At 42.1% G+C, this 24083-nt stretch overlaps 1 protein-coding gene across 27 annotated transcripts in view; it reads right to left on the bottom strand.

Moving 5' to 3' along the window:
* The window catches only part of LOC139537721 (disks large homolog 2), a 337098-nt gene that overhangs the window by 79175 nt on the left and 233840 nt on the right, over nucleotides 1-24083 (bottom strand). The window contains exon 1 of one of the 27 annotated variants that reach the window (XM_071339366.1): nucleotides 9581-10101. The exons of the other annotated variants lie outside the window; for them this stretch is intronic. Within the exon in view, the coding sequence (XP_071195467.1) occupies nucleotides 9581-9832 (252 nt within the window). The 5' untranslated portion in view covers nucleotides 9833-10101. Of the gene's footprint in view, nucleotides 1-9580; nucleotides 10102-24083 lie in introns of those variants that run through there. 27 annotated transcript variants of the gene reach the window in all.

A 24083-nucleotide genomic window follows, 5' to 3' on the forward strand; every position in this document is an offset into this window, starting at 1 on the left:
CAGATCAGGGTGTGTGTGTGTGTGTGTGTGTGTGTGTGTGTGTGTGTGTGTGTGTGTGTGTGTGTGTGTGTGTGTGTGTGTGTGTGTGTGTGTGTGTGTGTGTGTGTGTGTGTGTGTGTGTGTGTGTGTGTGTGTGTGTGTGTGTGTGTGTGTGTGTGTGTCACATTTTAACATTCACAGGCGGTGGCAAAGAAATTTGCTAACATTTCTAAAAAACAGTTTTGCTTTGTCATTATGGGGTATTGTGTGTAGATTGATGAGGAAAATGTTGATTTAATCCATTTTAGAATAAGGCTGTAAACGTAACAAAATGTGGAAAAGGTGAAGGGGTCTGAATACTTTCCAAATGCAATGTACTTCTCTGCCCCTCAGTGACTTTGCCAGCAGCAGCTGCTCCGCGGGCACATAGGATGTGCGAACATTGCTTGGATTGTTTTGCCATCTATTTGCTATGAGGGGGAACTGCCCGAATGAAATTGCAGGATTTCATAACATAAATTGTCACAGCACAATGTAAAGAGACTGTCCTGGGGCACTCAAATGTGCGTCCGTTCAGTCAGATCCTCTGGGTCTGCTCTAGTCTCCATCCCAGTGAGTCTCTCAGCGCCAGATGGCTTGTTTCCACACGTGAGACTAGATCTGGTCTATCAGGTACAGATTGCGCTAAAGCAAATAGCTAATTGTAATTAACTTGTAAATAAATAATCAGAACAGTTATGACTTTTACTATTTTCTACATTGTAGAATAATAGTGAAGAAATCAAGACTATAAAATAACACATATGGAATCATGTATTAACCAAAAAAGTGTTAAACAATATTTGAGTTTCTTCAAAGTAGCCACCCTTTGCCTTGATGACAGCTTTGCATACTCTTGGCATTCTCTCAACCAGCTTCATGAGGTAGTCACCTGGAATTAATTTCAATTAACAGGTGTGCCTTGTTAAAAGTTATTTTGTGGAATTTCTTTCTTTCTTAGTGTGTTTGAGCCAATCAGTTGTGTTGTGAAAAGGTAGGGTTGGTATACAGAAGATAGCCCTATTTGGTAAAAGACCAAGTCCATATTATGGCAAGAACAGGTCAAATAAGCAAAATAAAACAACAGTCGCAAAAACCATCCAGCGCTATGATGAAACTGGCGCTCATGAGGACCGCCACAGGAAAGGAAGACCCAAAGTTACCTCTGCTGCAGAGGATGAGTTGATTAGAGTTACCAGCCTCAGAAATTGCTAATTGTTATTATTATTATAATTTGTATTATATATTTTTTTAGGGGGTAGATCAGCTTTAATATTGCAGATAGATTGTAGCTTCCATCAATGTAATTGTCTGCATCACTTCCCCATATATTTTTTAGCAAATATTTATGTATACACAAATATACATACATACACATATAAATACATACATATACAAATAAATACATACATATACAAATACATACATATAAATACATACATATACATACATATATATACAAATATATAAATATATTTCCTTTACTACCCTCCAACCCTACCACCCCTCCCCCAATTGGAGCAAACTAGCGAACAACAACGTTTAGGCCTGTATTTCCAGCTAATACATACTATATACATTTCATGGACACAGTCTATTTTACAATAGTTCTATTTTGTTTGGTTTTACTCCTGTCCTTCCTCTACCCTCAACCTCTCCCATCTATTTCTGATGTCCATCCGGTTTGATTTTTATTTTCCATATCTTTCAAACTGTGCTCTTTCAAAAAAGTTCTTAACCTATAAACGTTTTACGGGCACAGTATGTTTTACATTAGTTATCTTGTTGTTATTAGTTCCAACCTTCAGCTCCATTCAACCCCTCCCATCTATCTCTTAACCCCATCCATATTGGATTTCTATTTGCCATATATTGTTAACTGTGCTGTGATGTTTCACAAAAGTTCTGAACCTTTCTATTCTCATTGTTTATACAGATTGTAAATGTAAAATCATTTTTTTTGCTAAAAGTATTATTCTATTATTGATCGATTGACTATGACTTTCAGATCGCCCAGTAGTGCTATCTGCAGGGTTAGCTCCAGGTAAATATTGCAATTCTTCAGCCATTCTTGGACCTGTGACCAAAAACAAGCTACGTATGGACAAATTACCTTATGATTCTGCCTCTTCGCGGCAAAATCTGCAGAGCTGTGAAGGTTGTATCCCCCATATAAATAACATTCTATTGGTTGCAAGAATTTTGTATAGTATTTTAAATTGAAAGATTTTGCGTATCAGTTCATAAACCACGTGCCATGGAATCGGTCCGTAAAAAATCTCTTCCCAACTATTTTGCAATCTATATGGCAGGGCTGTCAATTTTTTGGTCCTTAAATAAAACTGGTATACTTTTTTAATTTATCACAATTTTCTTTAACCATATATGATCTTTAATGCAGGGCCGACAGACAAGTTCCTTACTTTTTCCACCTTCCACTTTCCACTTCCATTTTTGCGGTAATGCTGCAATTAGTTGGTTGTAATTTTAAGTAGAGCAGACATTTCCATATGTTATTATTAGCTGCATGTACAGTTGAAGTCAGAAGTTTACATACACTTAGGTTGGAGTCATTAAAACTCGTTTTTCAACCACTCCACAAATTTCTTGTTGTTGGCAAGCCGGTTAGGACATCTTCTTTGTGCATGACACAAGTCATTTTCCCAACAATTGTTTACAGACATATTATTTCACTTATAATTCACAGTATCACAATTCCAGTGGGTCAGAAGTTTACATACACTAAGTTGACTGTGCCTTTAAACAAATTCCAGAAAATTATGTCATGGCTTTAGAAGCTTCTGATAGGCTAATTGACATCGTTTGAGTCAATTTGAGTTGTACCTGTGGATGTATTTCAAGGCCTACCTTCAAACTCAGTGCCTCTTTGCTTGACATCATGGGAAAATCAAAAGAAATCAGCCAAGACCTCAGAAAGAAAATTGTAGACTTCCACAAGTCTGGTTCATCCTTGGGAGCAATTTCCAAATGCCTGAAAGTACCACGTTCATCTGTATATATTTTGATTTGATTAACACTTTTTTGGTTACTACATAATTCCATATGTGTTATTTCATAGTTTTTATGTATTCACTATTATTCTACAATGTAGAAAATAGTAAAATAAAGAAAAAAAACTTTTGACTGGTACTGTAGTTTGGTAGATTTTTTTCTGGCAAATTAACCAGTTATCTACCTTTGATAAGCAGCTAGAGCTTGCTAGCTAGTTAGTTTCCATGCTAATTTCAAGTCTTTCTAAACTAATATTTGATTGATTTTAGTTATTAGGAACCCCATTTGCCGACGCCAATGGCGACAGCTAGTCTTACCGGGGGCCAACATATAACGAAAAAGACATTACAGACAAAAGACTTTACAATTTACCTACATTTAAAAACATGAACATGTAGTTTGTGTGCATCTATCAGTTACACATACATGTCAGTACATACACACAACTAGTAGGTCACATGGGGGAGAGGCGTTGTGCCAGGAGGTGTTGCTCTATTTGTTTTTTGAAACCAGGTTTGCTATATATCTGCTATATAACTCAGAAATATGAAGTTATTTCAGAATGAAAGTTAATTGGCTAGCGCATCATGCTTTGTGACATTAGGTTAGACATCCCCAGTTAGAGCATGTGTTTTCACTTATTGCATCTGCATGCTTGTTTCATTCTCTCTGGTGCACTTGTTCGTTCATGAGCTGGCTGCTCATTCTAAATAGTATAATCTAATCTGTTCAAAACAGTGGCAGCATGTAAAGCAGTGGTCATTCGGTTTTTGACATGCAAAAGTGAAATAGGTGTATTTAACACCTGTCTCATTAGTCTGAATCAATAGCAGCCGGTGAACAATAATTTGTTTAATGTCAACCAGTGTTTCCAACCATGTATTTCTGCCTAATGCATTGAATCCCAAAATTGTTCTAAAAGATACTTTAAGTTGTTGAGGCATGTAAACTTTTTTTAGGTTTTTAATGGTGTATTCTGTATCTTCAATCAAATTAAACATCTTAAAAAAAAAGTTTTTCATCAGTTGTTTTACAGTGCCTTTGGAAAGTATTCAGACCTCTTGACTTTTACCACATTTTGTTACATTACAGCCTTATTTTTAAATGGATTAAATAAAAACTAAAAACTCAGCAATCTACACACAATACCCCATAATGACAAAGTGAAAACAGATTTTTGAAATTTTTGCACATGTACAGACATTTAAAAACAGAAATATCTTATTTACATACAGTACAGTGCAAAAGTTTTAGGCAGGTGTGAAAAGAATTTGTAAAGTAAGAATGCTTTCAAAAATAGACACGTTAATATATTATATTTATCAATTAACTAAATGCAAAGTGAGTGAACAGAATAAAAATCTAAATCATATCCATACTTGGGGTGACCACACTTTGACTTCAAAACAGCATCAATTCTTCTAGGTACACGTGCACACAGTTTTTGAAGGAACTCGGCATGTAGGTTGTCCCAAACATCTTGGAGAACTAACCACAGTTCTTCTGTGGATTTAGGCAGCCTCAGGTGCTTCTCTTTCTACATGTAATCCCAGACAGACTAGATGATGTTGAGATCAGGGCTCTGTGGGGGGCATACCATCACCTCCAGGACTCCTTGTTCTTCTTTACGCTGATGAAACCAAGATTGAACTCTTTGAACTGAATGCCAAGAGTCACGTCTGGAGGAAATCTGGCACCATCCCTACGGTGAAGCATGATGGTGTCAGCATCATGCTGTGGGGTTGTTTTTCAATAGCAGGGACTGGGAGACTAGTCAGGATCAAGGCACAAATGAACGGAGCAAGGTACAGAGAGATCCTTAATGAAAACTTGCTCCAGAGTGCTCAGGACCTCAGACTGGGGCGAAGGTTCACCTTCCAACAGGACAATGACCCTAAGCACACAGCCAAGACAACGCAGGAGTGGCTTCGGGACAAGTCTCTGAATGTCCTTGAGTGGCCCAGCCAGAGCCCAGACTTGAACCCAATTGAACATCTCTGGAGAACTCTGAAAATAGCTGTGCAGCAATGCTCCCCATCCAACCTGACAGAGCTTGAGAGGATCTGCTGAGAAGAATGGGAGAAACTCCCCAAATACAGGTGTGCCAAGCTTGTTGCGTCATACCCAAGAAGACTCTGTAATCGCTGCCAAAGGTGCTTCAATAAAGTACTGCAAAAATTTCTAAAAAACAGTTTTTGCTTTGTGATTATGGAGTACTGTGTGTAGATTGATTAGGGAAATAAACGATTTAATAAATTTTAGAATAAGGCTGTAACATAACAAAATGTGAAAAAAGTCAAGGGATCTGAATACTTTCCGAAGGCACTGTATATGAAATGTAATTTCCATCACACTCTGTCATTCCCACAATGCTAAGTCATTACCATCACGGTACATATTTTTGAGGAACAGGTCTTTTATATTACAATTAATATTAATGATTTTTCCCAAATGTGAACCTTATATGCTTGTTCTTAAGATAATTCATAAAATAATGCAAAATATTAAGATTTTGATGTGGTAAATACATGTTTCTGAGTATCACCAAGGCATATATGGACATTTAGACATGACAATGATGAATACTTATAATTAAGAAAACTTCCAAACAGTAAAAACATTATACAACTTTTTGTTTATGTGAAATGTTATATAAAATACTTTAGGCACAATTTCTGTAACTTCCTTATCAACTACAATAGCACATTTTATGACGTGGTGGTAATGACATTTCCTCTCGGGTATCTGGGGAACAGTATCATTGAATAGTTTGGTCTCAGCCACTATCAGATCTTGTTTCCAGACAGAGTGAAGAAAATATTCAGATAGATAAAAAGTAGTTTCGAGAGGTTTAATTTTCATCATCCAAAAGTGCTCGTATTTTCAAAATCAACCTTATGCTGTTGTTCAAATGCACAGAGCGCTTTATATATCTACTCCAATAAACTACCAGTAGTTTGAAAACTTGGCATCATATTTCTGTCATTCTGCTTTCTTGACAACTCCAACCACCCTGCGCCCCAGGTATTCAGCCAATCAGCAGCCTCCACTGGTATGCGTGCATGTGTACAAATAGAAAGTGAGAGAGGAAGATTGGGAAATTGAGTGCATTTGAATGCACAGTACTCAGGGAAATCAATTAGGTATTCAGGATTATGATTGTTATTCAAAGGCAGTGTATATTTAACCGGATGAAAATGAATGGCGGCGGACTGCGCTACGCTAACTCAATGTTACCTTGTATGCCTTTCCAGGAATACCACTCCAAAAAACGATCTTGAAGTATTTTGTTCATTGCTTCACTGTTAATACAATCCCTAAGTCAGCAGTCACGTTTTCGAGATGGATAGCACTTTCAGTTCAGAGCAAAAACTTATGATGATGCAAAACGCACCATCATAAGAATTTTTGTTTTGTTTCTTTGTAAACTTGACTGCTGAGGCATTTTTTTATATAACCACCATGTGTAAACGAGGAGTGAGGACTCATAATGTACACTGGAGATTGGACATCGTAATGTCACACGCGCACACACACATGATAACATACGCACTATACACACATGTACACATGGATTTTGTGTCGTAGATAATGTGGTAGTAGAGTAGGGGCTTGAGGGAACACACTTAATGTGTTGTGAAATCTGTTTTGAATGTATTGTAATGTTTTTAAAATTGTATAACTGCCTTAATTTTGCTGGACCCCAGGAAGAGTAGCTGCTGCCTTGGCAAATGGGGATCCATAATAAATACAAATACACACACACACAGCTGTGTATGTGCTCTAGTTCGACACTCAGCATGTGTGCCAGTATAAGTCCTGAATAGATGCAGTACATACAGACACTGTACTATTGTTCGACTCCATTTCCAAACCATTTGTCTTCCTCTCTTGACACTGGCACACACTGACATCCTGTGATTCCTCGCATCCTATCTCCTCACCTCCTTCTCAACCGTATTGGAGGAGACAATCCAAGGTCCCTCCCCTTGGGCCTTCTGCTCCAATGCGTTTTGAGAAGGACGAAAGGAGAGCTGATGCGAGGAATCTAGGAAAGACTAATTGAGAAAGAGCATGAACCTCCAACAAATGTGACTGAGCGGGATTCACTGAAGGGAGCCTGGTCTGATCTACTTCTGGGGTTAATTAGGTGTTAATAACTATAATACACCGAGCTTGTTAATTAGAAATATCACTCTGTGTCCCAAATGGCACCCTATTCCCTTTAAAGTTCCCTATTCCCTTTAAAGTTCAGTAATTTTGAACAGGTTGCATAGGGCTCTGGTCAAAAGTAGTGTACTACATAGGGAATAGGGTGCAATTTGTGCTGTATTAGAACCCTTTTAGCCATGAGAACTCCACCTCAATTGCAAAACATTGTATAAAACATGCAATAACTAAACCACTCTGTCCGTGGATTACCGCCAAATATTTGGAGATTATTTTTGTATTATTATTATTCAACTACATGTACTTACTTACCTGTTACTGCCATTGGTTTGCTCATGCAGAAAGAAAATGTCTGCGTCCCAAATAGCACCCATAGGGTTCTGTTCAAAAGTAGTGCACTATAAAGGGCAGGGGTCGGCCTGCAAGAGATTTTTGTAAAAAAAAATCTATATTTTAAAAAATGAGGGGGAGATCTTTGTTTTGAGTCAAATCAGGAATTGTGCTAAAAAGGAATTTAATTTAGGAGATCTGTTCCCAAGTATTCTCACAAATTGAAAAAAGAGACGTGATCATGTCTCAATGTAATGAAGGTATGAAACGATTGTTATCTCTTTTTTTAATTTTATTAATTATTATAATTATGTTACAGTCCCCCCATCATCCGTTCTGACAAAAATCAGGAGTCAGTGCAATCGCGCATTAGATGACTTATTCAGAGTACTACTTTCAACATTTCACATACTATAAAACATTTTTTGGCATAGGCACGGCCAGTGAGAGAGAGAGAGGTTCTCCCAAATCAATGTAGTCCCTCCTGGATAGGGGTAAGGCCATCAGAAGGCAAGGTGAAGTAAGTACCATTTTGCTTACACCTATCTAATCCCTTTAGGAGTCTAGGGGTTGATTTGGGATTCAGTGGTAGAGAGGAGTAGAGATGAAAATAGAGTGGAGGACAGTAAATGAGGAGGGCAATATAGCAGAGATGAACCAGAGATAAACCAGAGATGAAGAGTGATACAGAGAACAAGAAACATGCTACATACACATTCTTTCTACAATCCTCATCTTTTCTCTTCCCCTCTCTGTTACCCAGCACTGATTGTCTGGATCCCAAATAGCACCCTATTTCCTATATAGTTGACTACTTTTGACCAGAACCCTATGGGTCCTGGTCAAAATAAGTGCACTAAATCGGAAATAGGGTACAATTTGGGATGCACACATTCTCTGTTCAGCTCCATATATCCATCAGCTCCATATGCCCACTAATTCACCTGAGCCTCTGCCAACACAAATCAGAAATCTTATCTCAGAGACCTAGGATGCTTCCATCCAGAATCTTTAAAACACTTTGATAAGTCAAGGAACTCTGGTGACAAGATTTTCAGTAATGAAGACACGCTCCTGCACGCACACCCACAGGAGCTGTGCAAACACACTATTTCACACTGTGTATCTCAGATACAGCTATCCAGTTAACATCACCAAGCTAATGGACTGGGAGGAGAGCGCCTCAGATAGGCCACTTTCCATCTCACAGGGAAAGCATTGCTCCATTCACATATCAGGCAAGAGTGCATCTTCTGAACAGCACATCCTCAAATCACATTCTTTTTAGATGTCTACTTGCATTGTGCCCACAGCTTGTGTCAATCTTTGAGATAAATCTTACAGAACAACCCATTTTAGCAACACAGTGAAACCGAGTAATGACCAATGCAAGTCTGAATGAGAACACAAGGCATACATCCATGTTTAATTGCTGTGGAAACGTTTGTTAGCGGGATTTAAGAATCTATTTTAGGCTTTGCCTGTTGGGGCATATTAGCATAGCTTCTCAATATTGTACAGTTGAAAACTCCAGCTCTACTGGACTCCTGAGTGGCGCAGCAGTCTAAGGCACTGCATCTCAGTGCTTGAGGTGTCACTACAGACACCCTGGTTCAAGTCCAGGCTGTATCACAACCGGCTGTGTTTGGTAGTCCCATAGGGCGGTGCACAATTGGCCCAGCGTTGTCTGGGTTTGGCCGGTGTAGGCATTCATTGTAAATAACAATTTGTTCTTAACTGACTTACCTAGTAAAATAAAGGTTACGTTTAAAAAAAAATACTGCTCCCAGCCTTGATCCAAGAACCCTGGAGTTTACACAGGTCAGGTTTAATCCAAATTCAGCACCTTGACTCTAGCCCGTGAGTGGGTTTGCTGTGGCTGCCACTCATTCCCTCTCATACAGAGCCATGGGGAAACACACTCTCTTACACAGACACGCATGCATACACACACACATAAACCTAACCCTTGCACATATATTACTAGTTAGCAAAATCTTGTCGTCCTAATGGTCCCCTCTGATCTGGACTATAGTGCATGGCTGGGTACCTGGTATTGATCGCGCCAGCTCTGACTCTGTGGACAGCTGCATTCGGACAACAGGTCACAGCTGCTCCCTTTGGCGCGGACCACAGAGCGCCCAGGGCTCCTCCAGGAGCTTTCCGAGTGGGTAGCCATAAGACGGCCCCTCTGCCGGGGAAGGGTAGCACCCCCGGGGACTGAGCCATAGTGGTATCCCTGGGGCGGGTGGTGCTGCCATCCACAAGAGCACGGCACCTCACCACATCCCCCTCTATCCATCTCCACACAGCAGTTCTGCTGTTTGTTCAGGTAGGCAGCAGGCAGCGCAATCCCTCCCTCACTACCTCTCTTAAGGTTTCTCGTCTTCCGTGCTCTGTAAATGAGAGGTGATGCTTGAGTCCTCTTGACGATAAATTAACGAACGGCACTGTTTAGTTGGCAGTATGTCACTGCTCTGAGAGAGTGTGTGAGTGAGACGCTGCTGTTAGAGTGAGTGTCAACAGCAGCATCAGCTGAGAGAGAGAGAGAGAAGCAGAGATGAAACAGAGGGAGAGAGAGAGAAAAGCTGAATTAGGGAGAGAGAGGGGGGAGAGAAGCAGAGATGAAACAGAGGGAGAGAGAGAGAAAAGCTCAATTAGAGAGAGAGCGCGAGAGAAGCAGAGATGAGCAAAGAGAGAAGGTACTGGCGCTTCTGCGTTGCTGGCCGTGTGCTGGTTGGTAGCTCTTTGTCAGTAGATGACTCAACCTGCAGCACAACTTGATTGCATCCATGAATCCAGGCAGAAGCAATCCATGCTCTGAACAGGTAGGAATTTAAGAGCAGAGCCTACACTACAAATCGGTTCAGGTGGAGACAGCCTCTCTGTATTCAATCAAACATGCTGCCTTCTTTCCCGGCACTTGAGGCTACCTTGGTTTTACAACATTCCAACCTCTAAACCGCTGTACTAAGAAACACATGATCTGAATCAAATCTTTTGGACATTTGTATCTGTTATTTATACACTATGCAAGTGACACGGCAAGTAGCCTTGTCGTTTTGGAATTTTGTAGGCTTTTTGAATGGTCTTCAATGGGCAAAAACGTAGCGCAATGGTCTTCAGCGCAAATCTTAATGAAAGGCATTGGCAGAAGTAAATTAATCTACAAACACGAATATCATTTGTATTATTTGACCACATATTCATGAATTGAACGATATAATCGTCAAGCCCATTCAAAAGACCAGGGACATTAACACAGAGGCATGACGCAGGAACCAGTCACACTGCACAGTGTATAGCAATGATGTTTGGAAGCTATAGTCCTACATTGAGATAAATAAAAATGCTATCTCATACATAAAATCCTAATACAATAAATATGTTCTTGTCAGTTGGACAATGACAATTCATGTAGCCTATCAATAAATGACCAATCACAATACACACTCCACGGTTGATAGAATAACACATGAATTAGATGGTCAAATGAATCGTGCAGTGGCAAGTATGAGGTCACTGGCGCTTCCTAATTCGATGAATAGTCTATTTTTAAATTCTAGTGTCAGATTTAATTACAAGCAAAGGGCTTTAGATGGAGTAATTGATGCTAAACCGCTCAGGATAAACTATCCAGCTGCTTTTCAATCAGATTCCACACTGACATATACTACTGCCCAACTGTTGATAACAAGTCTCTAAAAAATAGCTAATAATGAAAATAGAGGGGCCTCCCGGGTGGCGCAGTGGTCTAGCTGTGCCACCAGAGACTCTGGGCTCAAGCCCAGGCTCTGTTGCAGCCGGCCGCGACCGGGAGGTCCAAGGGGCGACGCACAATTGGCCTAGTGTCGTCCGGGTTAGGGAGGGTTTGGCCGGTAGGGATATCCTTGTCTCATCGCGCACTAGCGACTCCTGTGAGGGGGCGGGCGCAGTGTGCGCTGACCAGTTCGCTAGGTGTACGGTGTTTCCTCTGACACATTGGTGCGGCTGGCTTCCGGGTTGGATGCGCGCTGTGTTAAGAAGCAGTGCGGCTTGGTTGGGTTGTGTTTTGGAGGACGCATGGCTCTCGACCTTTGTCTCTCCCGAGCCCGTACGGGAGTTGTAGCAATGAGACAAAACAGTAACAGTAACAATTGGATACCACGAAATTGGGGAGAAAAAGGGGATTATAAATAAATAAATAATGAAAATAGAGAACACCTACCAGAAATTTAACACAAGCATTCTGTTTGCAATGGTATGTGAAATGAGTTGATAACCTATTTAGGATTATTTTAGATTTTCAAGTGAATATTTTTCACATGTGAAACTGCATATCTGATTTTCACATTTGAAAGTTTTTAACATGTGAAACACCATATTTCACATGTGAAACTGCAATTCCCGTGAGGTGAAAACATGTTATTCTCATCACATGTGAAAAGGTTGTGTGAATATGTGACCTCCACATTTAATGCATATGAAAATATGGTTTCACGTGTGGAATTTAAGATCAACATGTGAGATCAGCTATTTAATGCATAAATTACATTTGTTATTTAATGTGAAACTGCAAATTTGATGTTTTTTTTTTAGGGCAGGGATCCCAAAAGTTACCATGGATATGTTAAATCACAAGTCTAAAGGATAAATATTGCATGGACAACATTTTCCTAAGGAAGAGACTGTGAGAATGAGATGTCACAAGTACTTTGAGCATTATTAGTTACTGGACCTGAAGTGAGCAAACGTTTCTGGTCTCCAAGAGTGTTTAAGGTACTTGTGACATCTCATTCACACAGTCCACCAAGGAAGCTACAAGAAATATCCTATTATTTCAAAGACAAGAGGCCGACTTGTAAAAAAGTGAGAAATAACTATTTTCTTTGGCTCTGTGTGATAATAATGGGCGACACTTTATGGGAAATGGATACGGGCTCTACTTGGTGTGTGTGTGTGTGTTTACGTTTGTGTGTGTGTTTGTGTGTACTGGGCCATTTTCTCTGACAGCAGCGTCTCATGGAGAATACCTCACCAGGGATGGCAGGGTGACAAAGCACAACACTCCAGGAAGCAGCTGTGTGAGGCGTATCCATGGCAACAGTGGGCGATATAAAAATGTGTGTGATCCCAATGAGAGTTGAAGAGGCAGGGGGTTTTGATTGCCTTGGTACAACGCACAATAACCACCTTAATCGGACCCAGTGTCATTGGTGACTAGCTTCATGCAAGTAGCCTTTGAGGGGAGGGTGAAGTTTCCCCTAGGTATAGATCTAGGATCAGCATCTCCTCCCCCAATCCTAACCATAAGTATGAGTTGGGGGAAATGTAAATTTCACCCAAGATCAGTGCCCGTAGAGGGCAACTTCACCCTACTCCAACGTTGAGAGATAAGCACTATAATGGATTAGGATGCACCTAGACACTGATCTTGGGTCAGTTCTCCCCTGCCCCCCACCCATGGTAAAGTTATTAATCAAGGAGGAAAACTGATCATAGATCTGTCCTCAAGGGAAATGTCTACTCGGGGGCCTACATAAGACTAGATAACCACACAGGACAGAAATACTTGTACATGACATGGGATACTCTGAACCCTGGTGTCATTGAGAGGTATCAGATATTCTGTTTCTATATTAACAGGATATTATGGATATCAGTATAACAATGGCATTGAAAGTTGGGCTCAGAATATGATTATATGGCGATCAATGTGGCCAAGATTAGGTTTTGTCAATGACATAAACTACAGAGTACCCTTGATGGTATAACACTTCTGTGGACCATCATAATGAATATAGTGCCTTCCCACTACAAGTACTATGCAATACATTACACATGTACTCAACATGCACGCACACACACACACACACACACACACACACACACACACACACACACACACACACACACACACACACACACACACACACACACACACACACACACACACACACACACACACACACACACACACACACACACACACACACACACACAGACAGAAACACTTTCACACTCTCCACATATGCTGCTGCTAGTCTGTTTATTATCTATCCTGATTGCCTAGTCACTTTTACCCCTACCTACATATACATATTACCTCAAATACCTTGTACCCCTGCCCATTGACTCAGTACCGGTATTCCTTTTATATAGTCTCGTTATTATTATTTTATTGTGTTACTATTTCCTTATATTTTTTTTGTGTGGAAATGTTCTTGCTTTTTAACTGTGCATTGTTGGGAAAAGTCTCGTAAGTAAGCAAGTCTACACCTGTTGTAGTCGGTGCATGTGACAAACACGCACACACACACACACACACACACATTTTTGTAGACTAACGTTAATCTGCTCTGTTTACACTATTAATCCTTTGCACTCTGCATCTATGGCAGCTCCACTTCATCAGATATCAAGAGAGTGTCCCAATAATCTCTCCTTTCTCCTTCCCTACTTCCCACAAATCTAAAAGCATTGGAGTGGTGGAGACATGGGATGGTGGGAGTTTTCAACATATCTTATACCAGTTTCCTTTCAAATCAGTGAAGGGAAGTTAACAAATCAAATCAAATCAAATCAAATTTTATTAGTCACATACACATGGTTAGCAGATGTTAATGCGAGTGTAGCGAAATGCTTGTGCTTCTAGTTCCGACAATGCAGTAATAACCAACAAGTAATCTAACCTAACAATTCCACAACTACTACCTTACACACACACACAAGTGTAAAGGGATAAAGAATATGTACATAAAGATATATGAATGAGTGGTGGTACAGAACGGCATGGCAGATGCAGTAGATGGTATAGAGTACGGTATATACATATGAGATGAGTACTGTAGGGTATGTAAACATAAAGTGGCATAGTTTAAAGTGGCTAGTGGTACATGTATTACATAAAGATGGCAAGATGCAGTAGATGATATAGAGTACAGTATATACATATGAGATGGGTAATGTAGGGTATGTAAACATTATATTAAGTGGCATTGTTTAAAGTGGCTAGTGGTACATTTTTACATAATTTCCATCAATTCCCATTTTTAAAGTGGCTGGAGTTGAGTCAGTATGTTGGCAGCGGCCGCTAAATGTTAGTGGTGGCTGTTTAACAGTCTGATGGCCTTGAGATAGAAGCTGTTTTTCAGTCTCTCGGTCCCTGCTTTGATGCACCTGTACTGACCTCGCCTTCTGGATGATAGCGGGGTGAACAGGCAGTGGCTTGGGTGGTTGTTGTCCTTGATGATCTTTATGGCCTTCCTGTGACATCGGGTGGTGTAGGTGTCCTGGAGGGCAGGTAGTTTGCCCCTGGTGATGCGTTCTGCAGACCTCACTACCCTCTGGAGAGCCTTACGGTTGTGGGCGGAGCAGTTGCCGTACCAGGCGGTGATACAGCCCGACAGGATGCTCTCGATTGTGCATCTGTAGAAGTTTGTGAGTGCTTTTGGTGACAAGCCGAATTTCTTCAGCCTCCTGAGGTTGAAGAGGCGCTGCTGCGCCTTCTTCACAACGCTGTCTGTGTGGGTGGACCAATTCAGTTTGTCCGTGATGTGTACACCGAGGAACTTAAAACTTTCCACCTTCTCCACTACTGACCCGTCAATGTGGATAGGGGGGTGCTCCCTCTGCTGTTTCCTGAAGTCCACAATCATCTCCTTTGTTTTGTTGACGTTGAGTGTGAGGTTATTTTCCTGACACCACACTCCGAGGGCCCTCACCTCCTCCCTGTAGGCCGTCTCGTCGTTGTTGGTAATCAAGCCTACCACTGTAGTGTCATCCGCAAACTTGATGATTGAGTTGGAGGCGTGCATGGCCACGCAGTCGTGGGTGAACAGGGAGTACAGGAGAGGGCTCAGAACGCACCCTTGTGGGGCCCCAGTGTTGAGGATCAGCGGGGTGGAGATGTTGTTACCTACCCTCACCACCTGGGGGCGGCCCGTCAGGAAGTCCAGGACCCAGTTGCACAGGGCGGGGTCGAGACCCAGGGTCTCGAGCTTGATGACGAGTTTGGAGGGTACTATGGTGTTAAATGCTGAGCTGTAATCGATGAACAGCATTCTCACATGGGTATTCCTCTTGTCCAGATGGGTTAGGGCAGTGTGCAGTGTGGTTGCGATTGCGTCGTCTGTGGACCTATTGGGTCGGTAAGCAAATTGGAGTGGGTCTAGGGTGTCCGGTAGGGTGGAGGTGATATGGTCCTTGACTAGTCTCTCAAAGCACTTCATGATGACGGAAGTGAGTGCTACGGGGCGGTAGTCGTTTAGCTCAGTTACCTTAGCTTTCTTGGGAACAGGAACAATGGTGGCCCTCTTGAAGCATGTGGGAACAGCAGACTGGGATAAGGATTGATTGAATATGTCCGTAAACACACCAGCCAGCTGGTCTGCGCATGCTCTGAGGACGCGGCTGGGAATGCCGTCTGGGCCTGCAGCCTTGCGAGGGTTAACACGTTTAAATGTTTTACTCACCTCGGCTGCAGTGAAGGAGAGCCCGCAGGTTTTGGTAGGGGGCCGTGTCAGTGGCACTGTATTGTCCTCAAAGCGGGCAAAAAAGTTGTTTAGCCTGTCTGGGAGCAAGACATCCTGGTCCGCGACGGGGCTGGTTTTCTTTTTGTAATCCGTGATTGACTGTAGACCCTGCCACATACCTCTTGTGTCTGAGCTGTTGAATTGCGACTCGATTTTGTCTCTGTACTGGGACTTAGCCTGTTTGATTGCCTTGCGGAGAGAATAGCTACACTGTTTGTATTCGGTCATGCTTCCGGTCACCTTGCCCTGGTTAAAAGCAGTGGTTCGCGCTTTCAGTTTCACGCGAATGCTGCCGTCAATCCACGGTTTCTGGTTTGGGAATGTTTTAATCGTTGCTGTGGGTACGACATCGTCAATGCACTTCCTAATGAACTCGCTCACCGAATCAGCATATTCGTCAATATTGTTGTTGGACGCGATGCGGAACATATTCCAATCCGCGTGATCGAAGCAGTCTTGAAGCGTGGATTCAGATTGGTCGGACCAGCGTTGAACAGACCTGAGCGCGGGAGCTTGTTGTTTGAGTTTCTGTTTGTAGGCTGGAATCAACAAGTGCACACTTTTGGGTAGGAAGTAGAAATAATTGGGACAGCTTCAGTGTGCTGTGCTGTAGCATCAAGCAGATAGATAGTCATCATTACGTCACATGTTGTTACCAATAGGATCCTGTGTGCTAAGTACACGTTTGTATATGTTTTTCTTTGTATGGAATGTGTATTGATTACTTGTTTGTACATTTCTTTCCTAGATTGCCAATGGTCTTATATAACCTATTGTTCTATAGATGTGGAAATAAAACTGAATGAACACATAATGGACCTTATCCAAAATACAGCCATTATGATTCTGAATCCAGGCTTGAAGGGTAGGAAGAGAAAGTGCTCCAGAAAAAAAGTGCTGACATTTTCCTAATGTTTAACTTTTAACTTTGTTATGAAATTGATATCATATAATACTTTTTTCTTATCCCGGAGAGTCTCGGGAAAGTCAAGAAAACTTGTCTCATGGCAATGCCAAGGGTGAAAAAGTGAGCTTCCATAGCTGAGAAGCTTCTTTGGTTGCAGTTAACCATTTGAGATGGAGAGTTACATAATTCCTGCAGACATTGGTGTCAGTCTCTGCCAGCTCAATGTTTGTGGGGGCTTAATTACATTGTGAAAGGCCTCCCATTCTGAGGCTGACAGGAGTGTAAATGGATACTGACTGTGTCTGACAGCATCAGTGCTGGGGGAATTACCTGTGGGGTTGACAGAAATTCCTCGAGTCTCATAACCGGGCCATAGCTCACCAATGCCCCCTGCAGGCCTTGTGGGAAGATTGCTCCACTGAGTCACTGTTGGCAAGCTAACTAGTTCTGTGACGAGCGACTAACCACTAATGGTTAAGGTTAGAATTGTGGGAAGGGAAGCTCCTAGATCTGGACCTAGGGGAAACTTCATCCCGGAGCAATTGACTAAGCTACTGCATATTGAGATTCCTGTCTAGACTCCTAAAGTGCTTCAAAACGTAGGTCTGTCAGACCTTTCTCTGTTTCATTAACGGCACAATCTCTAATTTCAACAGCCTGACTCTGCCCTTTGTTTCAGAGGGATGAAGGACGGGGCTGGGGAAATGGAACTATTTATTCATAGATAGAGCTATGGATGCAATGATTGACAGTCTATGTGATCGGCATGATTGTTTTGAAGCCCTAACGTTATTTGTCAAAGACTCAAATTACAAAAAAACTAAACATCGGACTAATAAAGCCAGAATTTGAGGGTTGTCACAAGACTGTTCACAAAATTAACTTGTTGACTCATTGATCATGTATCGAATCAATTGCAGATGATGCAAGTGTATTTGACTTGCACAGCAGTGAGTACCGAATAGGAGTTGACATTATTAACGGAATTCCATTTAGAATAAAGATTAAATAAGGAAATAACAAAACAAGAAAAATCTATAAAGGTCTTCCACCGAGCTTTCACCTGTCAGATCCTTCTTAAAGGATCTGCGTGAATCAGGCCTTCATGGTCAAATTGCTGCAAAGAAAACACTATTAAAGGACACCAATAAGAAGAAGAGACTTGCTTGGGCTAAGAAATCTGTTGTTTGGTCTGATGAGTCCAAATTTGAGATTTTTGGTTCCAACCGCTGTGTCTTTGTGAGACGCAGAGCAGGTGAACGGAGGATCTCTGCATGTGTGGTTCCCACCGTGAAGCATGGAGGAGGAGGTGTGATGGTGTAGCGGTGCTTTGCTGGTTACACTGTCTGTGATTCATTTAGAATTCAAGGTACACTTCACCAGCATGGCTACCACATCATTCTGCAGCGATGCGCCATCCCATCTGGTTTGCGCTTAGTGAGACTATCATTTGTTTTTCAACAGGACAATGACCCAACACAACTCCAGGTTGTGTAAGGGCTATTTGACCAAGAAGGAGAGTGATGGAGTGCTGCATCAGATGATCTGGCCTCCACAATCACCTGACCTCAACCCAATTGAGATGGTTTGGGATGAGTTGGACCGCAGAGTGAAGGAAAAGCAGCCAACAAGTGGTCAGCATATGTGGGAACTCCTTCCAGACTGTTGGAAAAGTATTCTTCATGAAGCTGGTACAGAGAATGCCAAGAGTGTGCAAAGCTGTCATCAAGGCAAAGAGTGGCTATTTTTGTAACACTTTTTTGGTTACTACATGATTCCATATGTGTTATTTCATAGTTTTGATGTCAACAATGCAGAAAATAGTAAAAATACAGAAAAACCCTTGAATGAGTAGGTATGTCAAAACTTTTGACTGGTACTGTGCCCATTCGTCTTGGACAGTGTCCTCCTGTTGAATATCTACCAAATAATTTCCCTCCCTTGGGTATTATAGTAAGTGTTTCCTTATACCATGAAGTAAAAGACAATTAGGGGCAGAGCACTAGTTCCATCTTCTTCAATGCCACTCCTCTCACAAACCATTTGACCCCCTCAACAGTCAACCAGGTTAAAACCTGATAGGTCAATTACTGCGGCCATTCCACTCTGTTGAACAGTGCTTGGCCACTCGAACCGCAGTCACAAGGAAGCAGAGCCTTGTCCTCAAGCCTCTGGCACAAAGGGAGCATACTAAGAGAAAGACATGGTGACTATATCTAAACAACTAAACGTCTTGATTATGTTCTGCATTATCTTCAAAGAGATAATGTTATGTAAATAATGTTCACAATAGATGCACAGAAAGAAACCGATACGGAGCCTATGGTAGTATAATATCAGAGAAAATAGCAGTCTGGCAGATCAAGCATGTCTTGATAGACCAAGTGCCGCTGTTTTTTTAAGGGGAGCGTTGAGGGGGAGATTCACATGTACTTCACTAGATGTCCACATGGTGGTACTGGTAGCTCAGTTTTTATGTTTTGTTGACAAGTGATCCCATTGTCTACGCCAGGAGGCTGCTGAGGGGAGCACAGCTCATAATAATGGCTCCAACGGAGCAAATGGAACCATTTGTTTGAAGTTTTTGATACCATTCCACTAATTCTGCTCCAACCATTACCACAAGCCCGTCCTCCCCAATTAAGGTGCCACCAACCTCCTGTGTAATGTTTACCCCAGTTTAGATCCATCGTAAAGTGCTGTGAAATGAATAGTCAAACTCTCTATTTGAGACTATGACAATATGAGATCACAAAGTACATGACACTTCCTATAGAGCTGAGTGAAAGACATATGGAAATGTATAGACCATAGGGACTACACTTGACTGCTGGGGATGGCAGAACGACTGAACCACAGCATTAAATCTTACTGAGATATCTGAATAGCTTGACCATAGTGTACATGTGATTTGTGTAAACAGAGTGGAAATGTCATCCCAACCTGGGCACGAACTCACAACCCTCTGCACACCAATTCAACACAACTAAAGAAGTATTGTGAATACTTCTGCGTTTCTTGGGTCCGTGGCGACAGAACTTCTAGGTCTCCGAGCTGGCGACATCACAATGGCAGCTACTACTAGTTCACTCACAGCTGACTAGCTATTGATTCCACGCATGCATTCACATACACACAACTTCGAACGCACACTTTCCCTAACAGGATACACAGAGGGCAGTAGAGCATAACCAGTCTTTGAACCAGTCTTTGAACCTTACACATCCAAACACACACACGTTCCTACCCACGCGCACACACACACACGTTCCTACGCGCACACGCACACGCACACGCACACACACACACACACACACACACACACACACACACACACACACACACACACACACACACACACACACACACACACACACAGCACCACTTAGCCAATTTAGTGCAGCAAGAGGAGCCATTCCAGCTCTCTGGTTTAGATTTTAAAGACCTGTCAGGGGGACATCAGAAGCCCTCTGGTGATGTGACCTGACCTTGGCCCTGCAGAAATGGGGGGATAGTGAATTCGGAATTAGAGAGACGCTGGATCTGACCTTCTAACCCGGGTCTAAGTAATTCCATTATGATGAAGCAGACAGACTTCTATTGTAAAGGGTATACCTAAAGAGCTGCATGCCAAATGAAAAGCTGATGATTTAATGGCAAATGGCAAAGGTGAGGCGCTGAGCTATTCTAAAGTATTCTATGGAGATGCGGCGGCTGATTAGAGGTTTACCAGCGGGAGATTCAGAGCAGGATGCCGGGTCGGACCCCATAGTGTTATTTTTGGTCATTTTGGTTAAACCTTTTTTTAAAGATCTAATGTAGATTATCAGCTCGGTGCGTATATTCCTGATGCAAAGATACAGTATGGTCATAGCATATTAGCAATATATCACCCAAATGATAAATTACAAATCTGGGGAGCGGGGAGCGGTAGGTTGCCTGGCAAAAGCAACAGACTCTGGCTGAAACCAGTTCTCAAGCCCCCAGACCAATGTGTTGTACCAGGAGCAACACTGGCAACAACATGTAGGGTGTCCATATTAGGAAGTTGTGCTGAGACTAAGGCTGTCCTAACATGGGCAATGTAGGCATGTAACAAAAAACCCAAGCTACACACATAGCTTTTCAGCGGCAGGTACAGGGAGAATAGTCAGGATCAAGGGAACGATGAATGGAGCAGAGTACAGAAAAATCCTTGATGAAAACCTGGTCCCCAGCACTCAGGACCTGAGACTGGGTCAAAGGTTCACCTTCCAACAGGTCAACGACCGTAAGCACACAGCCAAGACAACACAAGAGTGGCTTTGGGACAAGTCTCTGAATGTCCTTGAGTGGCCCAGCCAGAGCCCTGAAAATAGCAGCGACACAGTAACGCTCCTCATCCAACCTAACAGAGCTTGAGAGGATCCTACAGAGAAGAATTGGAGAAATTCCCCAAATACAGGTGTACCAAGCTTGTAGCGTCATACCCAAGAAAACTCGAGGCTGTAATCACTGCCAAAGGTGCTTCAACAAAGTACTGAGTAAAAGGTCTGAATACTTATGTAAATGTGATATTTCAGCTTTTTCTTTTTAATAACTTAGCAAAAATGTATACAAACCTGTTTTTGCTTTGTCATTATAAGGTATTGTATGTAGATTGATGAGAGGAAAAACTATTTAATAAATTTTAGAATAAGGCTGTAACGTAACAAAATGTGGAAAAAGTCAAGGGGTGTGAATACTTTCTGAATGCGCTGTATATAACCACACACATGCATTAACAAATGAAGTAGAACATCTCTTTGGTTCACACTTCATTTGGATAGTTTGGATTTTCCATCTACAGATGGTCGCACTATCAACAAACTGTTGATAAGCAACTGCTTGCTAAGATTTGGTTAGGGTTAGGGTTTGGTTTAGAATAAGGGTTAGGGTAAGGTTAGGGTAAGGGTTTGAGTTAGGTTAACGCTAGGATAAGGTTTAGTAGCAAGTTAGTTTAAATGTTACTAATAGTCTATAGAGCATCTACAGAAGGACTATCCAAATAAAGTGTTATAAGCTTTTTTTCTAAAAGATCCACTGCTTGTAGTATGTCCTGGCAGTTGTATAAAATATTTGAAATATCCAGTCATAAACATAATGACACATAGCAAACAAAATGTCCTGGTAAATGTCCCAGCATAATGCATTCCCAACAAACACATTTATTTGAAAAAATTTATAAATCAATATTTGTATTTTACCCCCGACCCCGATCTTGGCTCATCGCTGCAACTCCCCAACGGGCTCTGGAGAGGTGAAGGTGGAGTCATGCGTCATCCGAAACATGACCCGCCTAACTGCGCTCCTTAACACCCGCCAGCTTAACCCAGAAGGTAGCCGCACCAATGTGTTCGAGGAAACACCGTTCAACAGGCATGCGGGATCAGCCCGCAGGCACCCGGCCCACCACAAGGAGTCGCTAGAGCGCGATGAGCCAAGTAAAGCTCCACCGGCCAAACCCTCCCCTAACCCGGACGACGCTGGGCCAATTGTGCGTCGACCTATGGGACTCCCGACCACGGCCGGTTGTGGCACAGCCCGGAATATGAACCCGGGACCGTAGTAACGCCTCTAGCACTACTGCATGCAATGTAGTGCCTTAGACCTCTGCGCCACTGGGGAGCACCAAACACATTTTTTAATTCCTTTTTTCAAGCTGAATGGACAGTATTGCATTGCTCTAGCATGACTGTGCAACAAACATTCTGCTTTACAATACTGTTGGCTCATGGCCAGATACCCGAGCACTTTGTGGAGTAATAAAACATACAGGATAGGTCAATACAACAAAGAGAAGGGCAGCGCTCCCTCTGAACGGCCATAATAACACTCCATTCAATGCAGCACTAGCAGCAATGAAAGGCTATTAGCAAACACCATTTAAATAGATGGAAGGTCAGTTAAACTCCATTCCATTTAAACTCCATACACCTGCATTGCTTGCTGTTTGGGGTTTTAGGCTGGGTTTTTGTACAGCACTTTGTGACATCAGCTGATGTAAGAAGGGCTTTAGAAATACATTTGATTGATTGATTGATTGATTGATTGAAATAGATGGGAGGTCAGTCAAAGTCAAACTTCATTTTCAAACACAGCATATACAGTATAAAGTTTACTGGCTTTTCTTGTTAAACTAAAACATTTTTTTATTTTATTGTACTGTACATGTCTGTACTGTACGTCCCTCATTCATAAATATCACCTCATCAATTGTATTTACAGATACCGTTTACCTCCATGCACCTCCATACTGTGACACATTTCAGCTTGTCATTTAATTTGGTAAATATGAAGTGCTATTATCTCCACAAGACATTTTCATCTCTATGAATCATTCTGGTGATGGCCTGCTCCGTACATAATATATCCTGAGCTCCGGTAGGTACAGATCTAGGATCAGCTTCCCCTCCCCAATCCTAACCTAAATCATTAATAGGGAAAAAGAAAAACTGACCCCAGACCAACTTCACCCTACTCAATATATTGAAGGCTGATCTGAGGATAGCTGACACTGCCGCTACTACCTCGTTGTCTCTTCAGTAGCCTCTCGGTCAGGGTCTGCTTCCACTTGCAGATGGTTACCAGAAAGGGCCCCTTGAGGGGCCTGATTTCAGGCGTGCGGCAGCTCCTCAACATATCTATGGACAGACGGTTGTGCAGGAGCCGGGGTAGCAGACCATCCATAGGAGGGGGCAGTAAGTTAGGAACGCTGCCACCGTGGGTGTTGTCTCGAAGGGACACATTGTTCACCCGCACATAGCTCATCTTTCCTCACTGCTTGTGAGGAAATCCACGTTTACCAGAAAATATAAATCCACACACTGGTATGCTTCTTCCAAAGTGTCTTCGTCTGGACAAGTATTTCAGTAAGTGTAATTCAATATATACCTTTGCTTCCTCGTTCCCCCAAGCCACGTTTACCAACAACACCTCCCCTGAAACCACGATAACAGAGTAAAAAGAGCTGAAATCCCATACCTTAGATCCCCACCTTAGATCCCCACCTTAGATCCCCACCTTAGATCCCCACCTTAGATCCACAACTTAGATCCCCACCTTAGATCCCCACCTTAGATCCACACCTTAGATCCACACCTTAGATCCACACC

Source organism: Salvelinus alpinus, chromosome 13 (assembly GCF_045679555.1).
Source record: "Salvelinus alpinus chromosome 13, SLU_Salpinus.1, whole genome shotgun sequence".
In the NCBI taxonomy this organism is placed as follows: domain Eukaryota; kingdom Metazoa; phylum Chordata; class Actinopteri; order Salmoniformes; family Salmonidae; genus Salvelinus; species Salvelinus alpinus.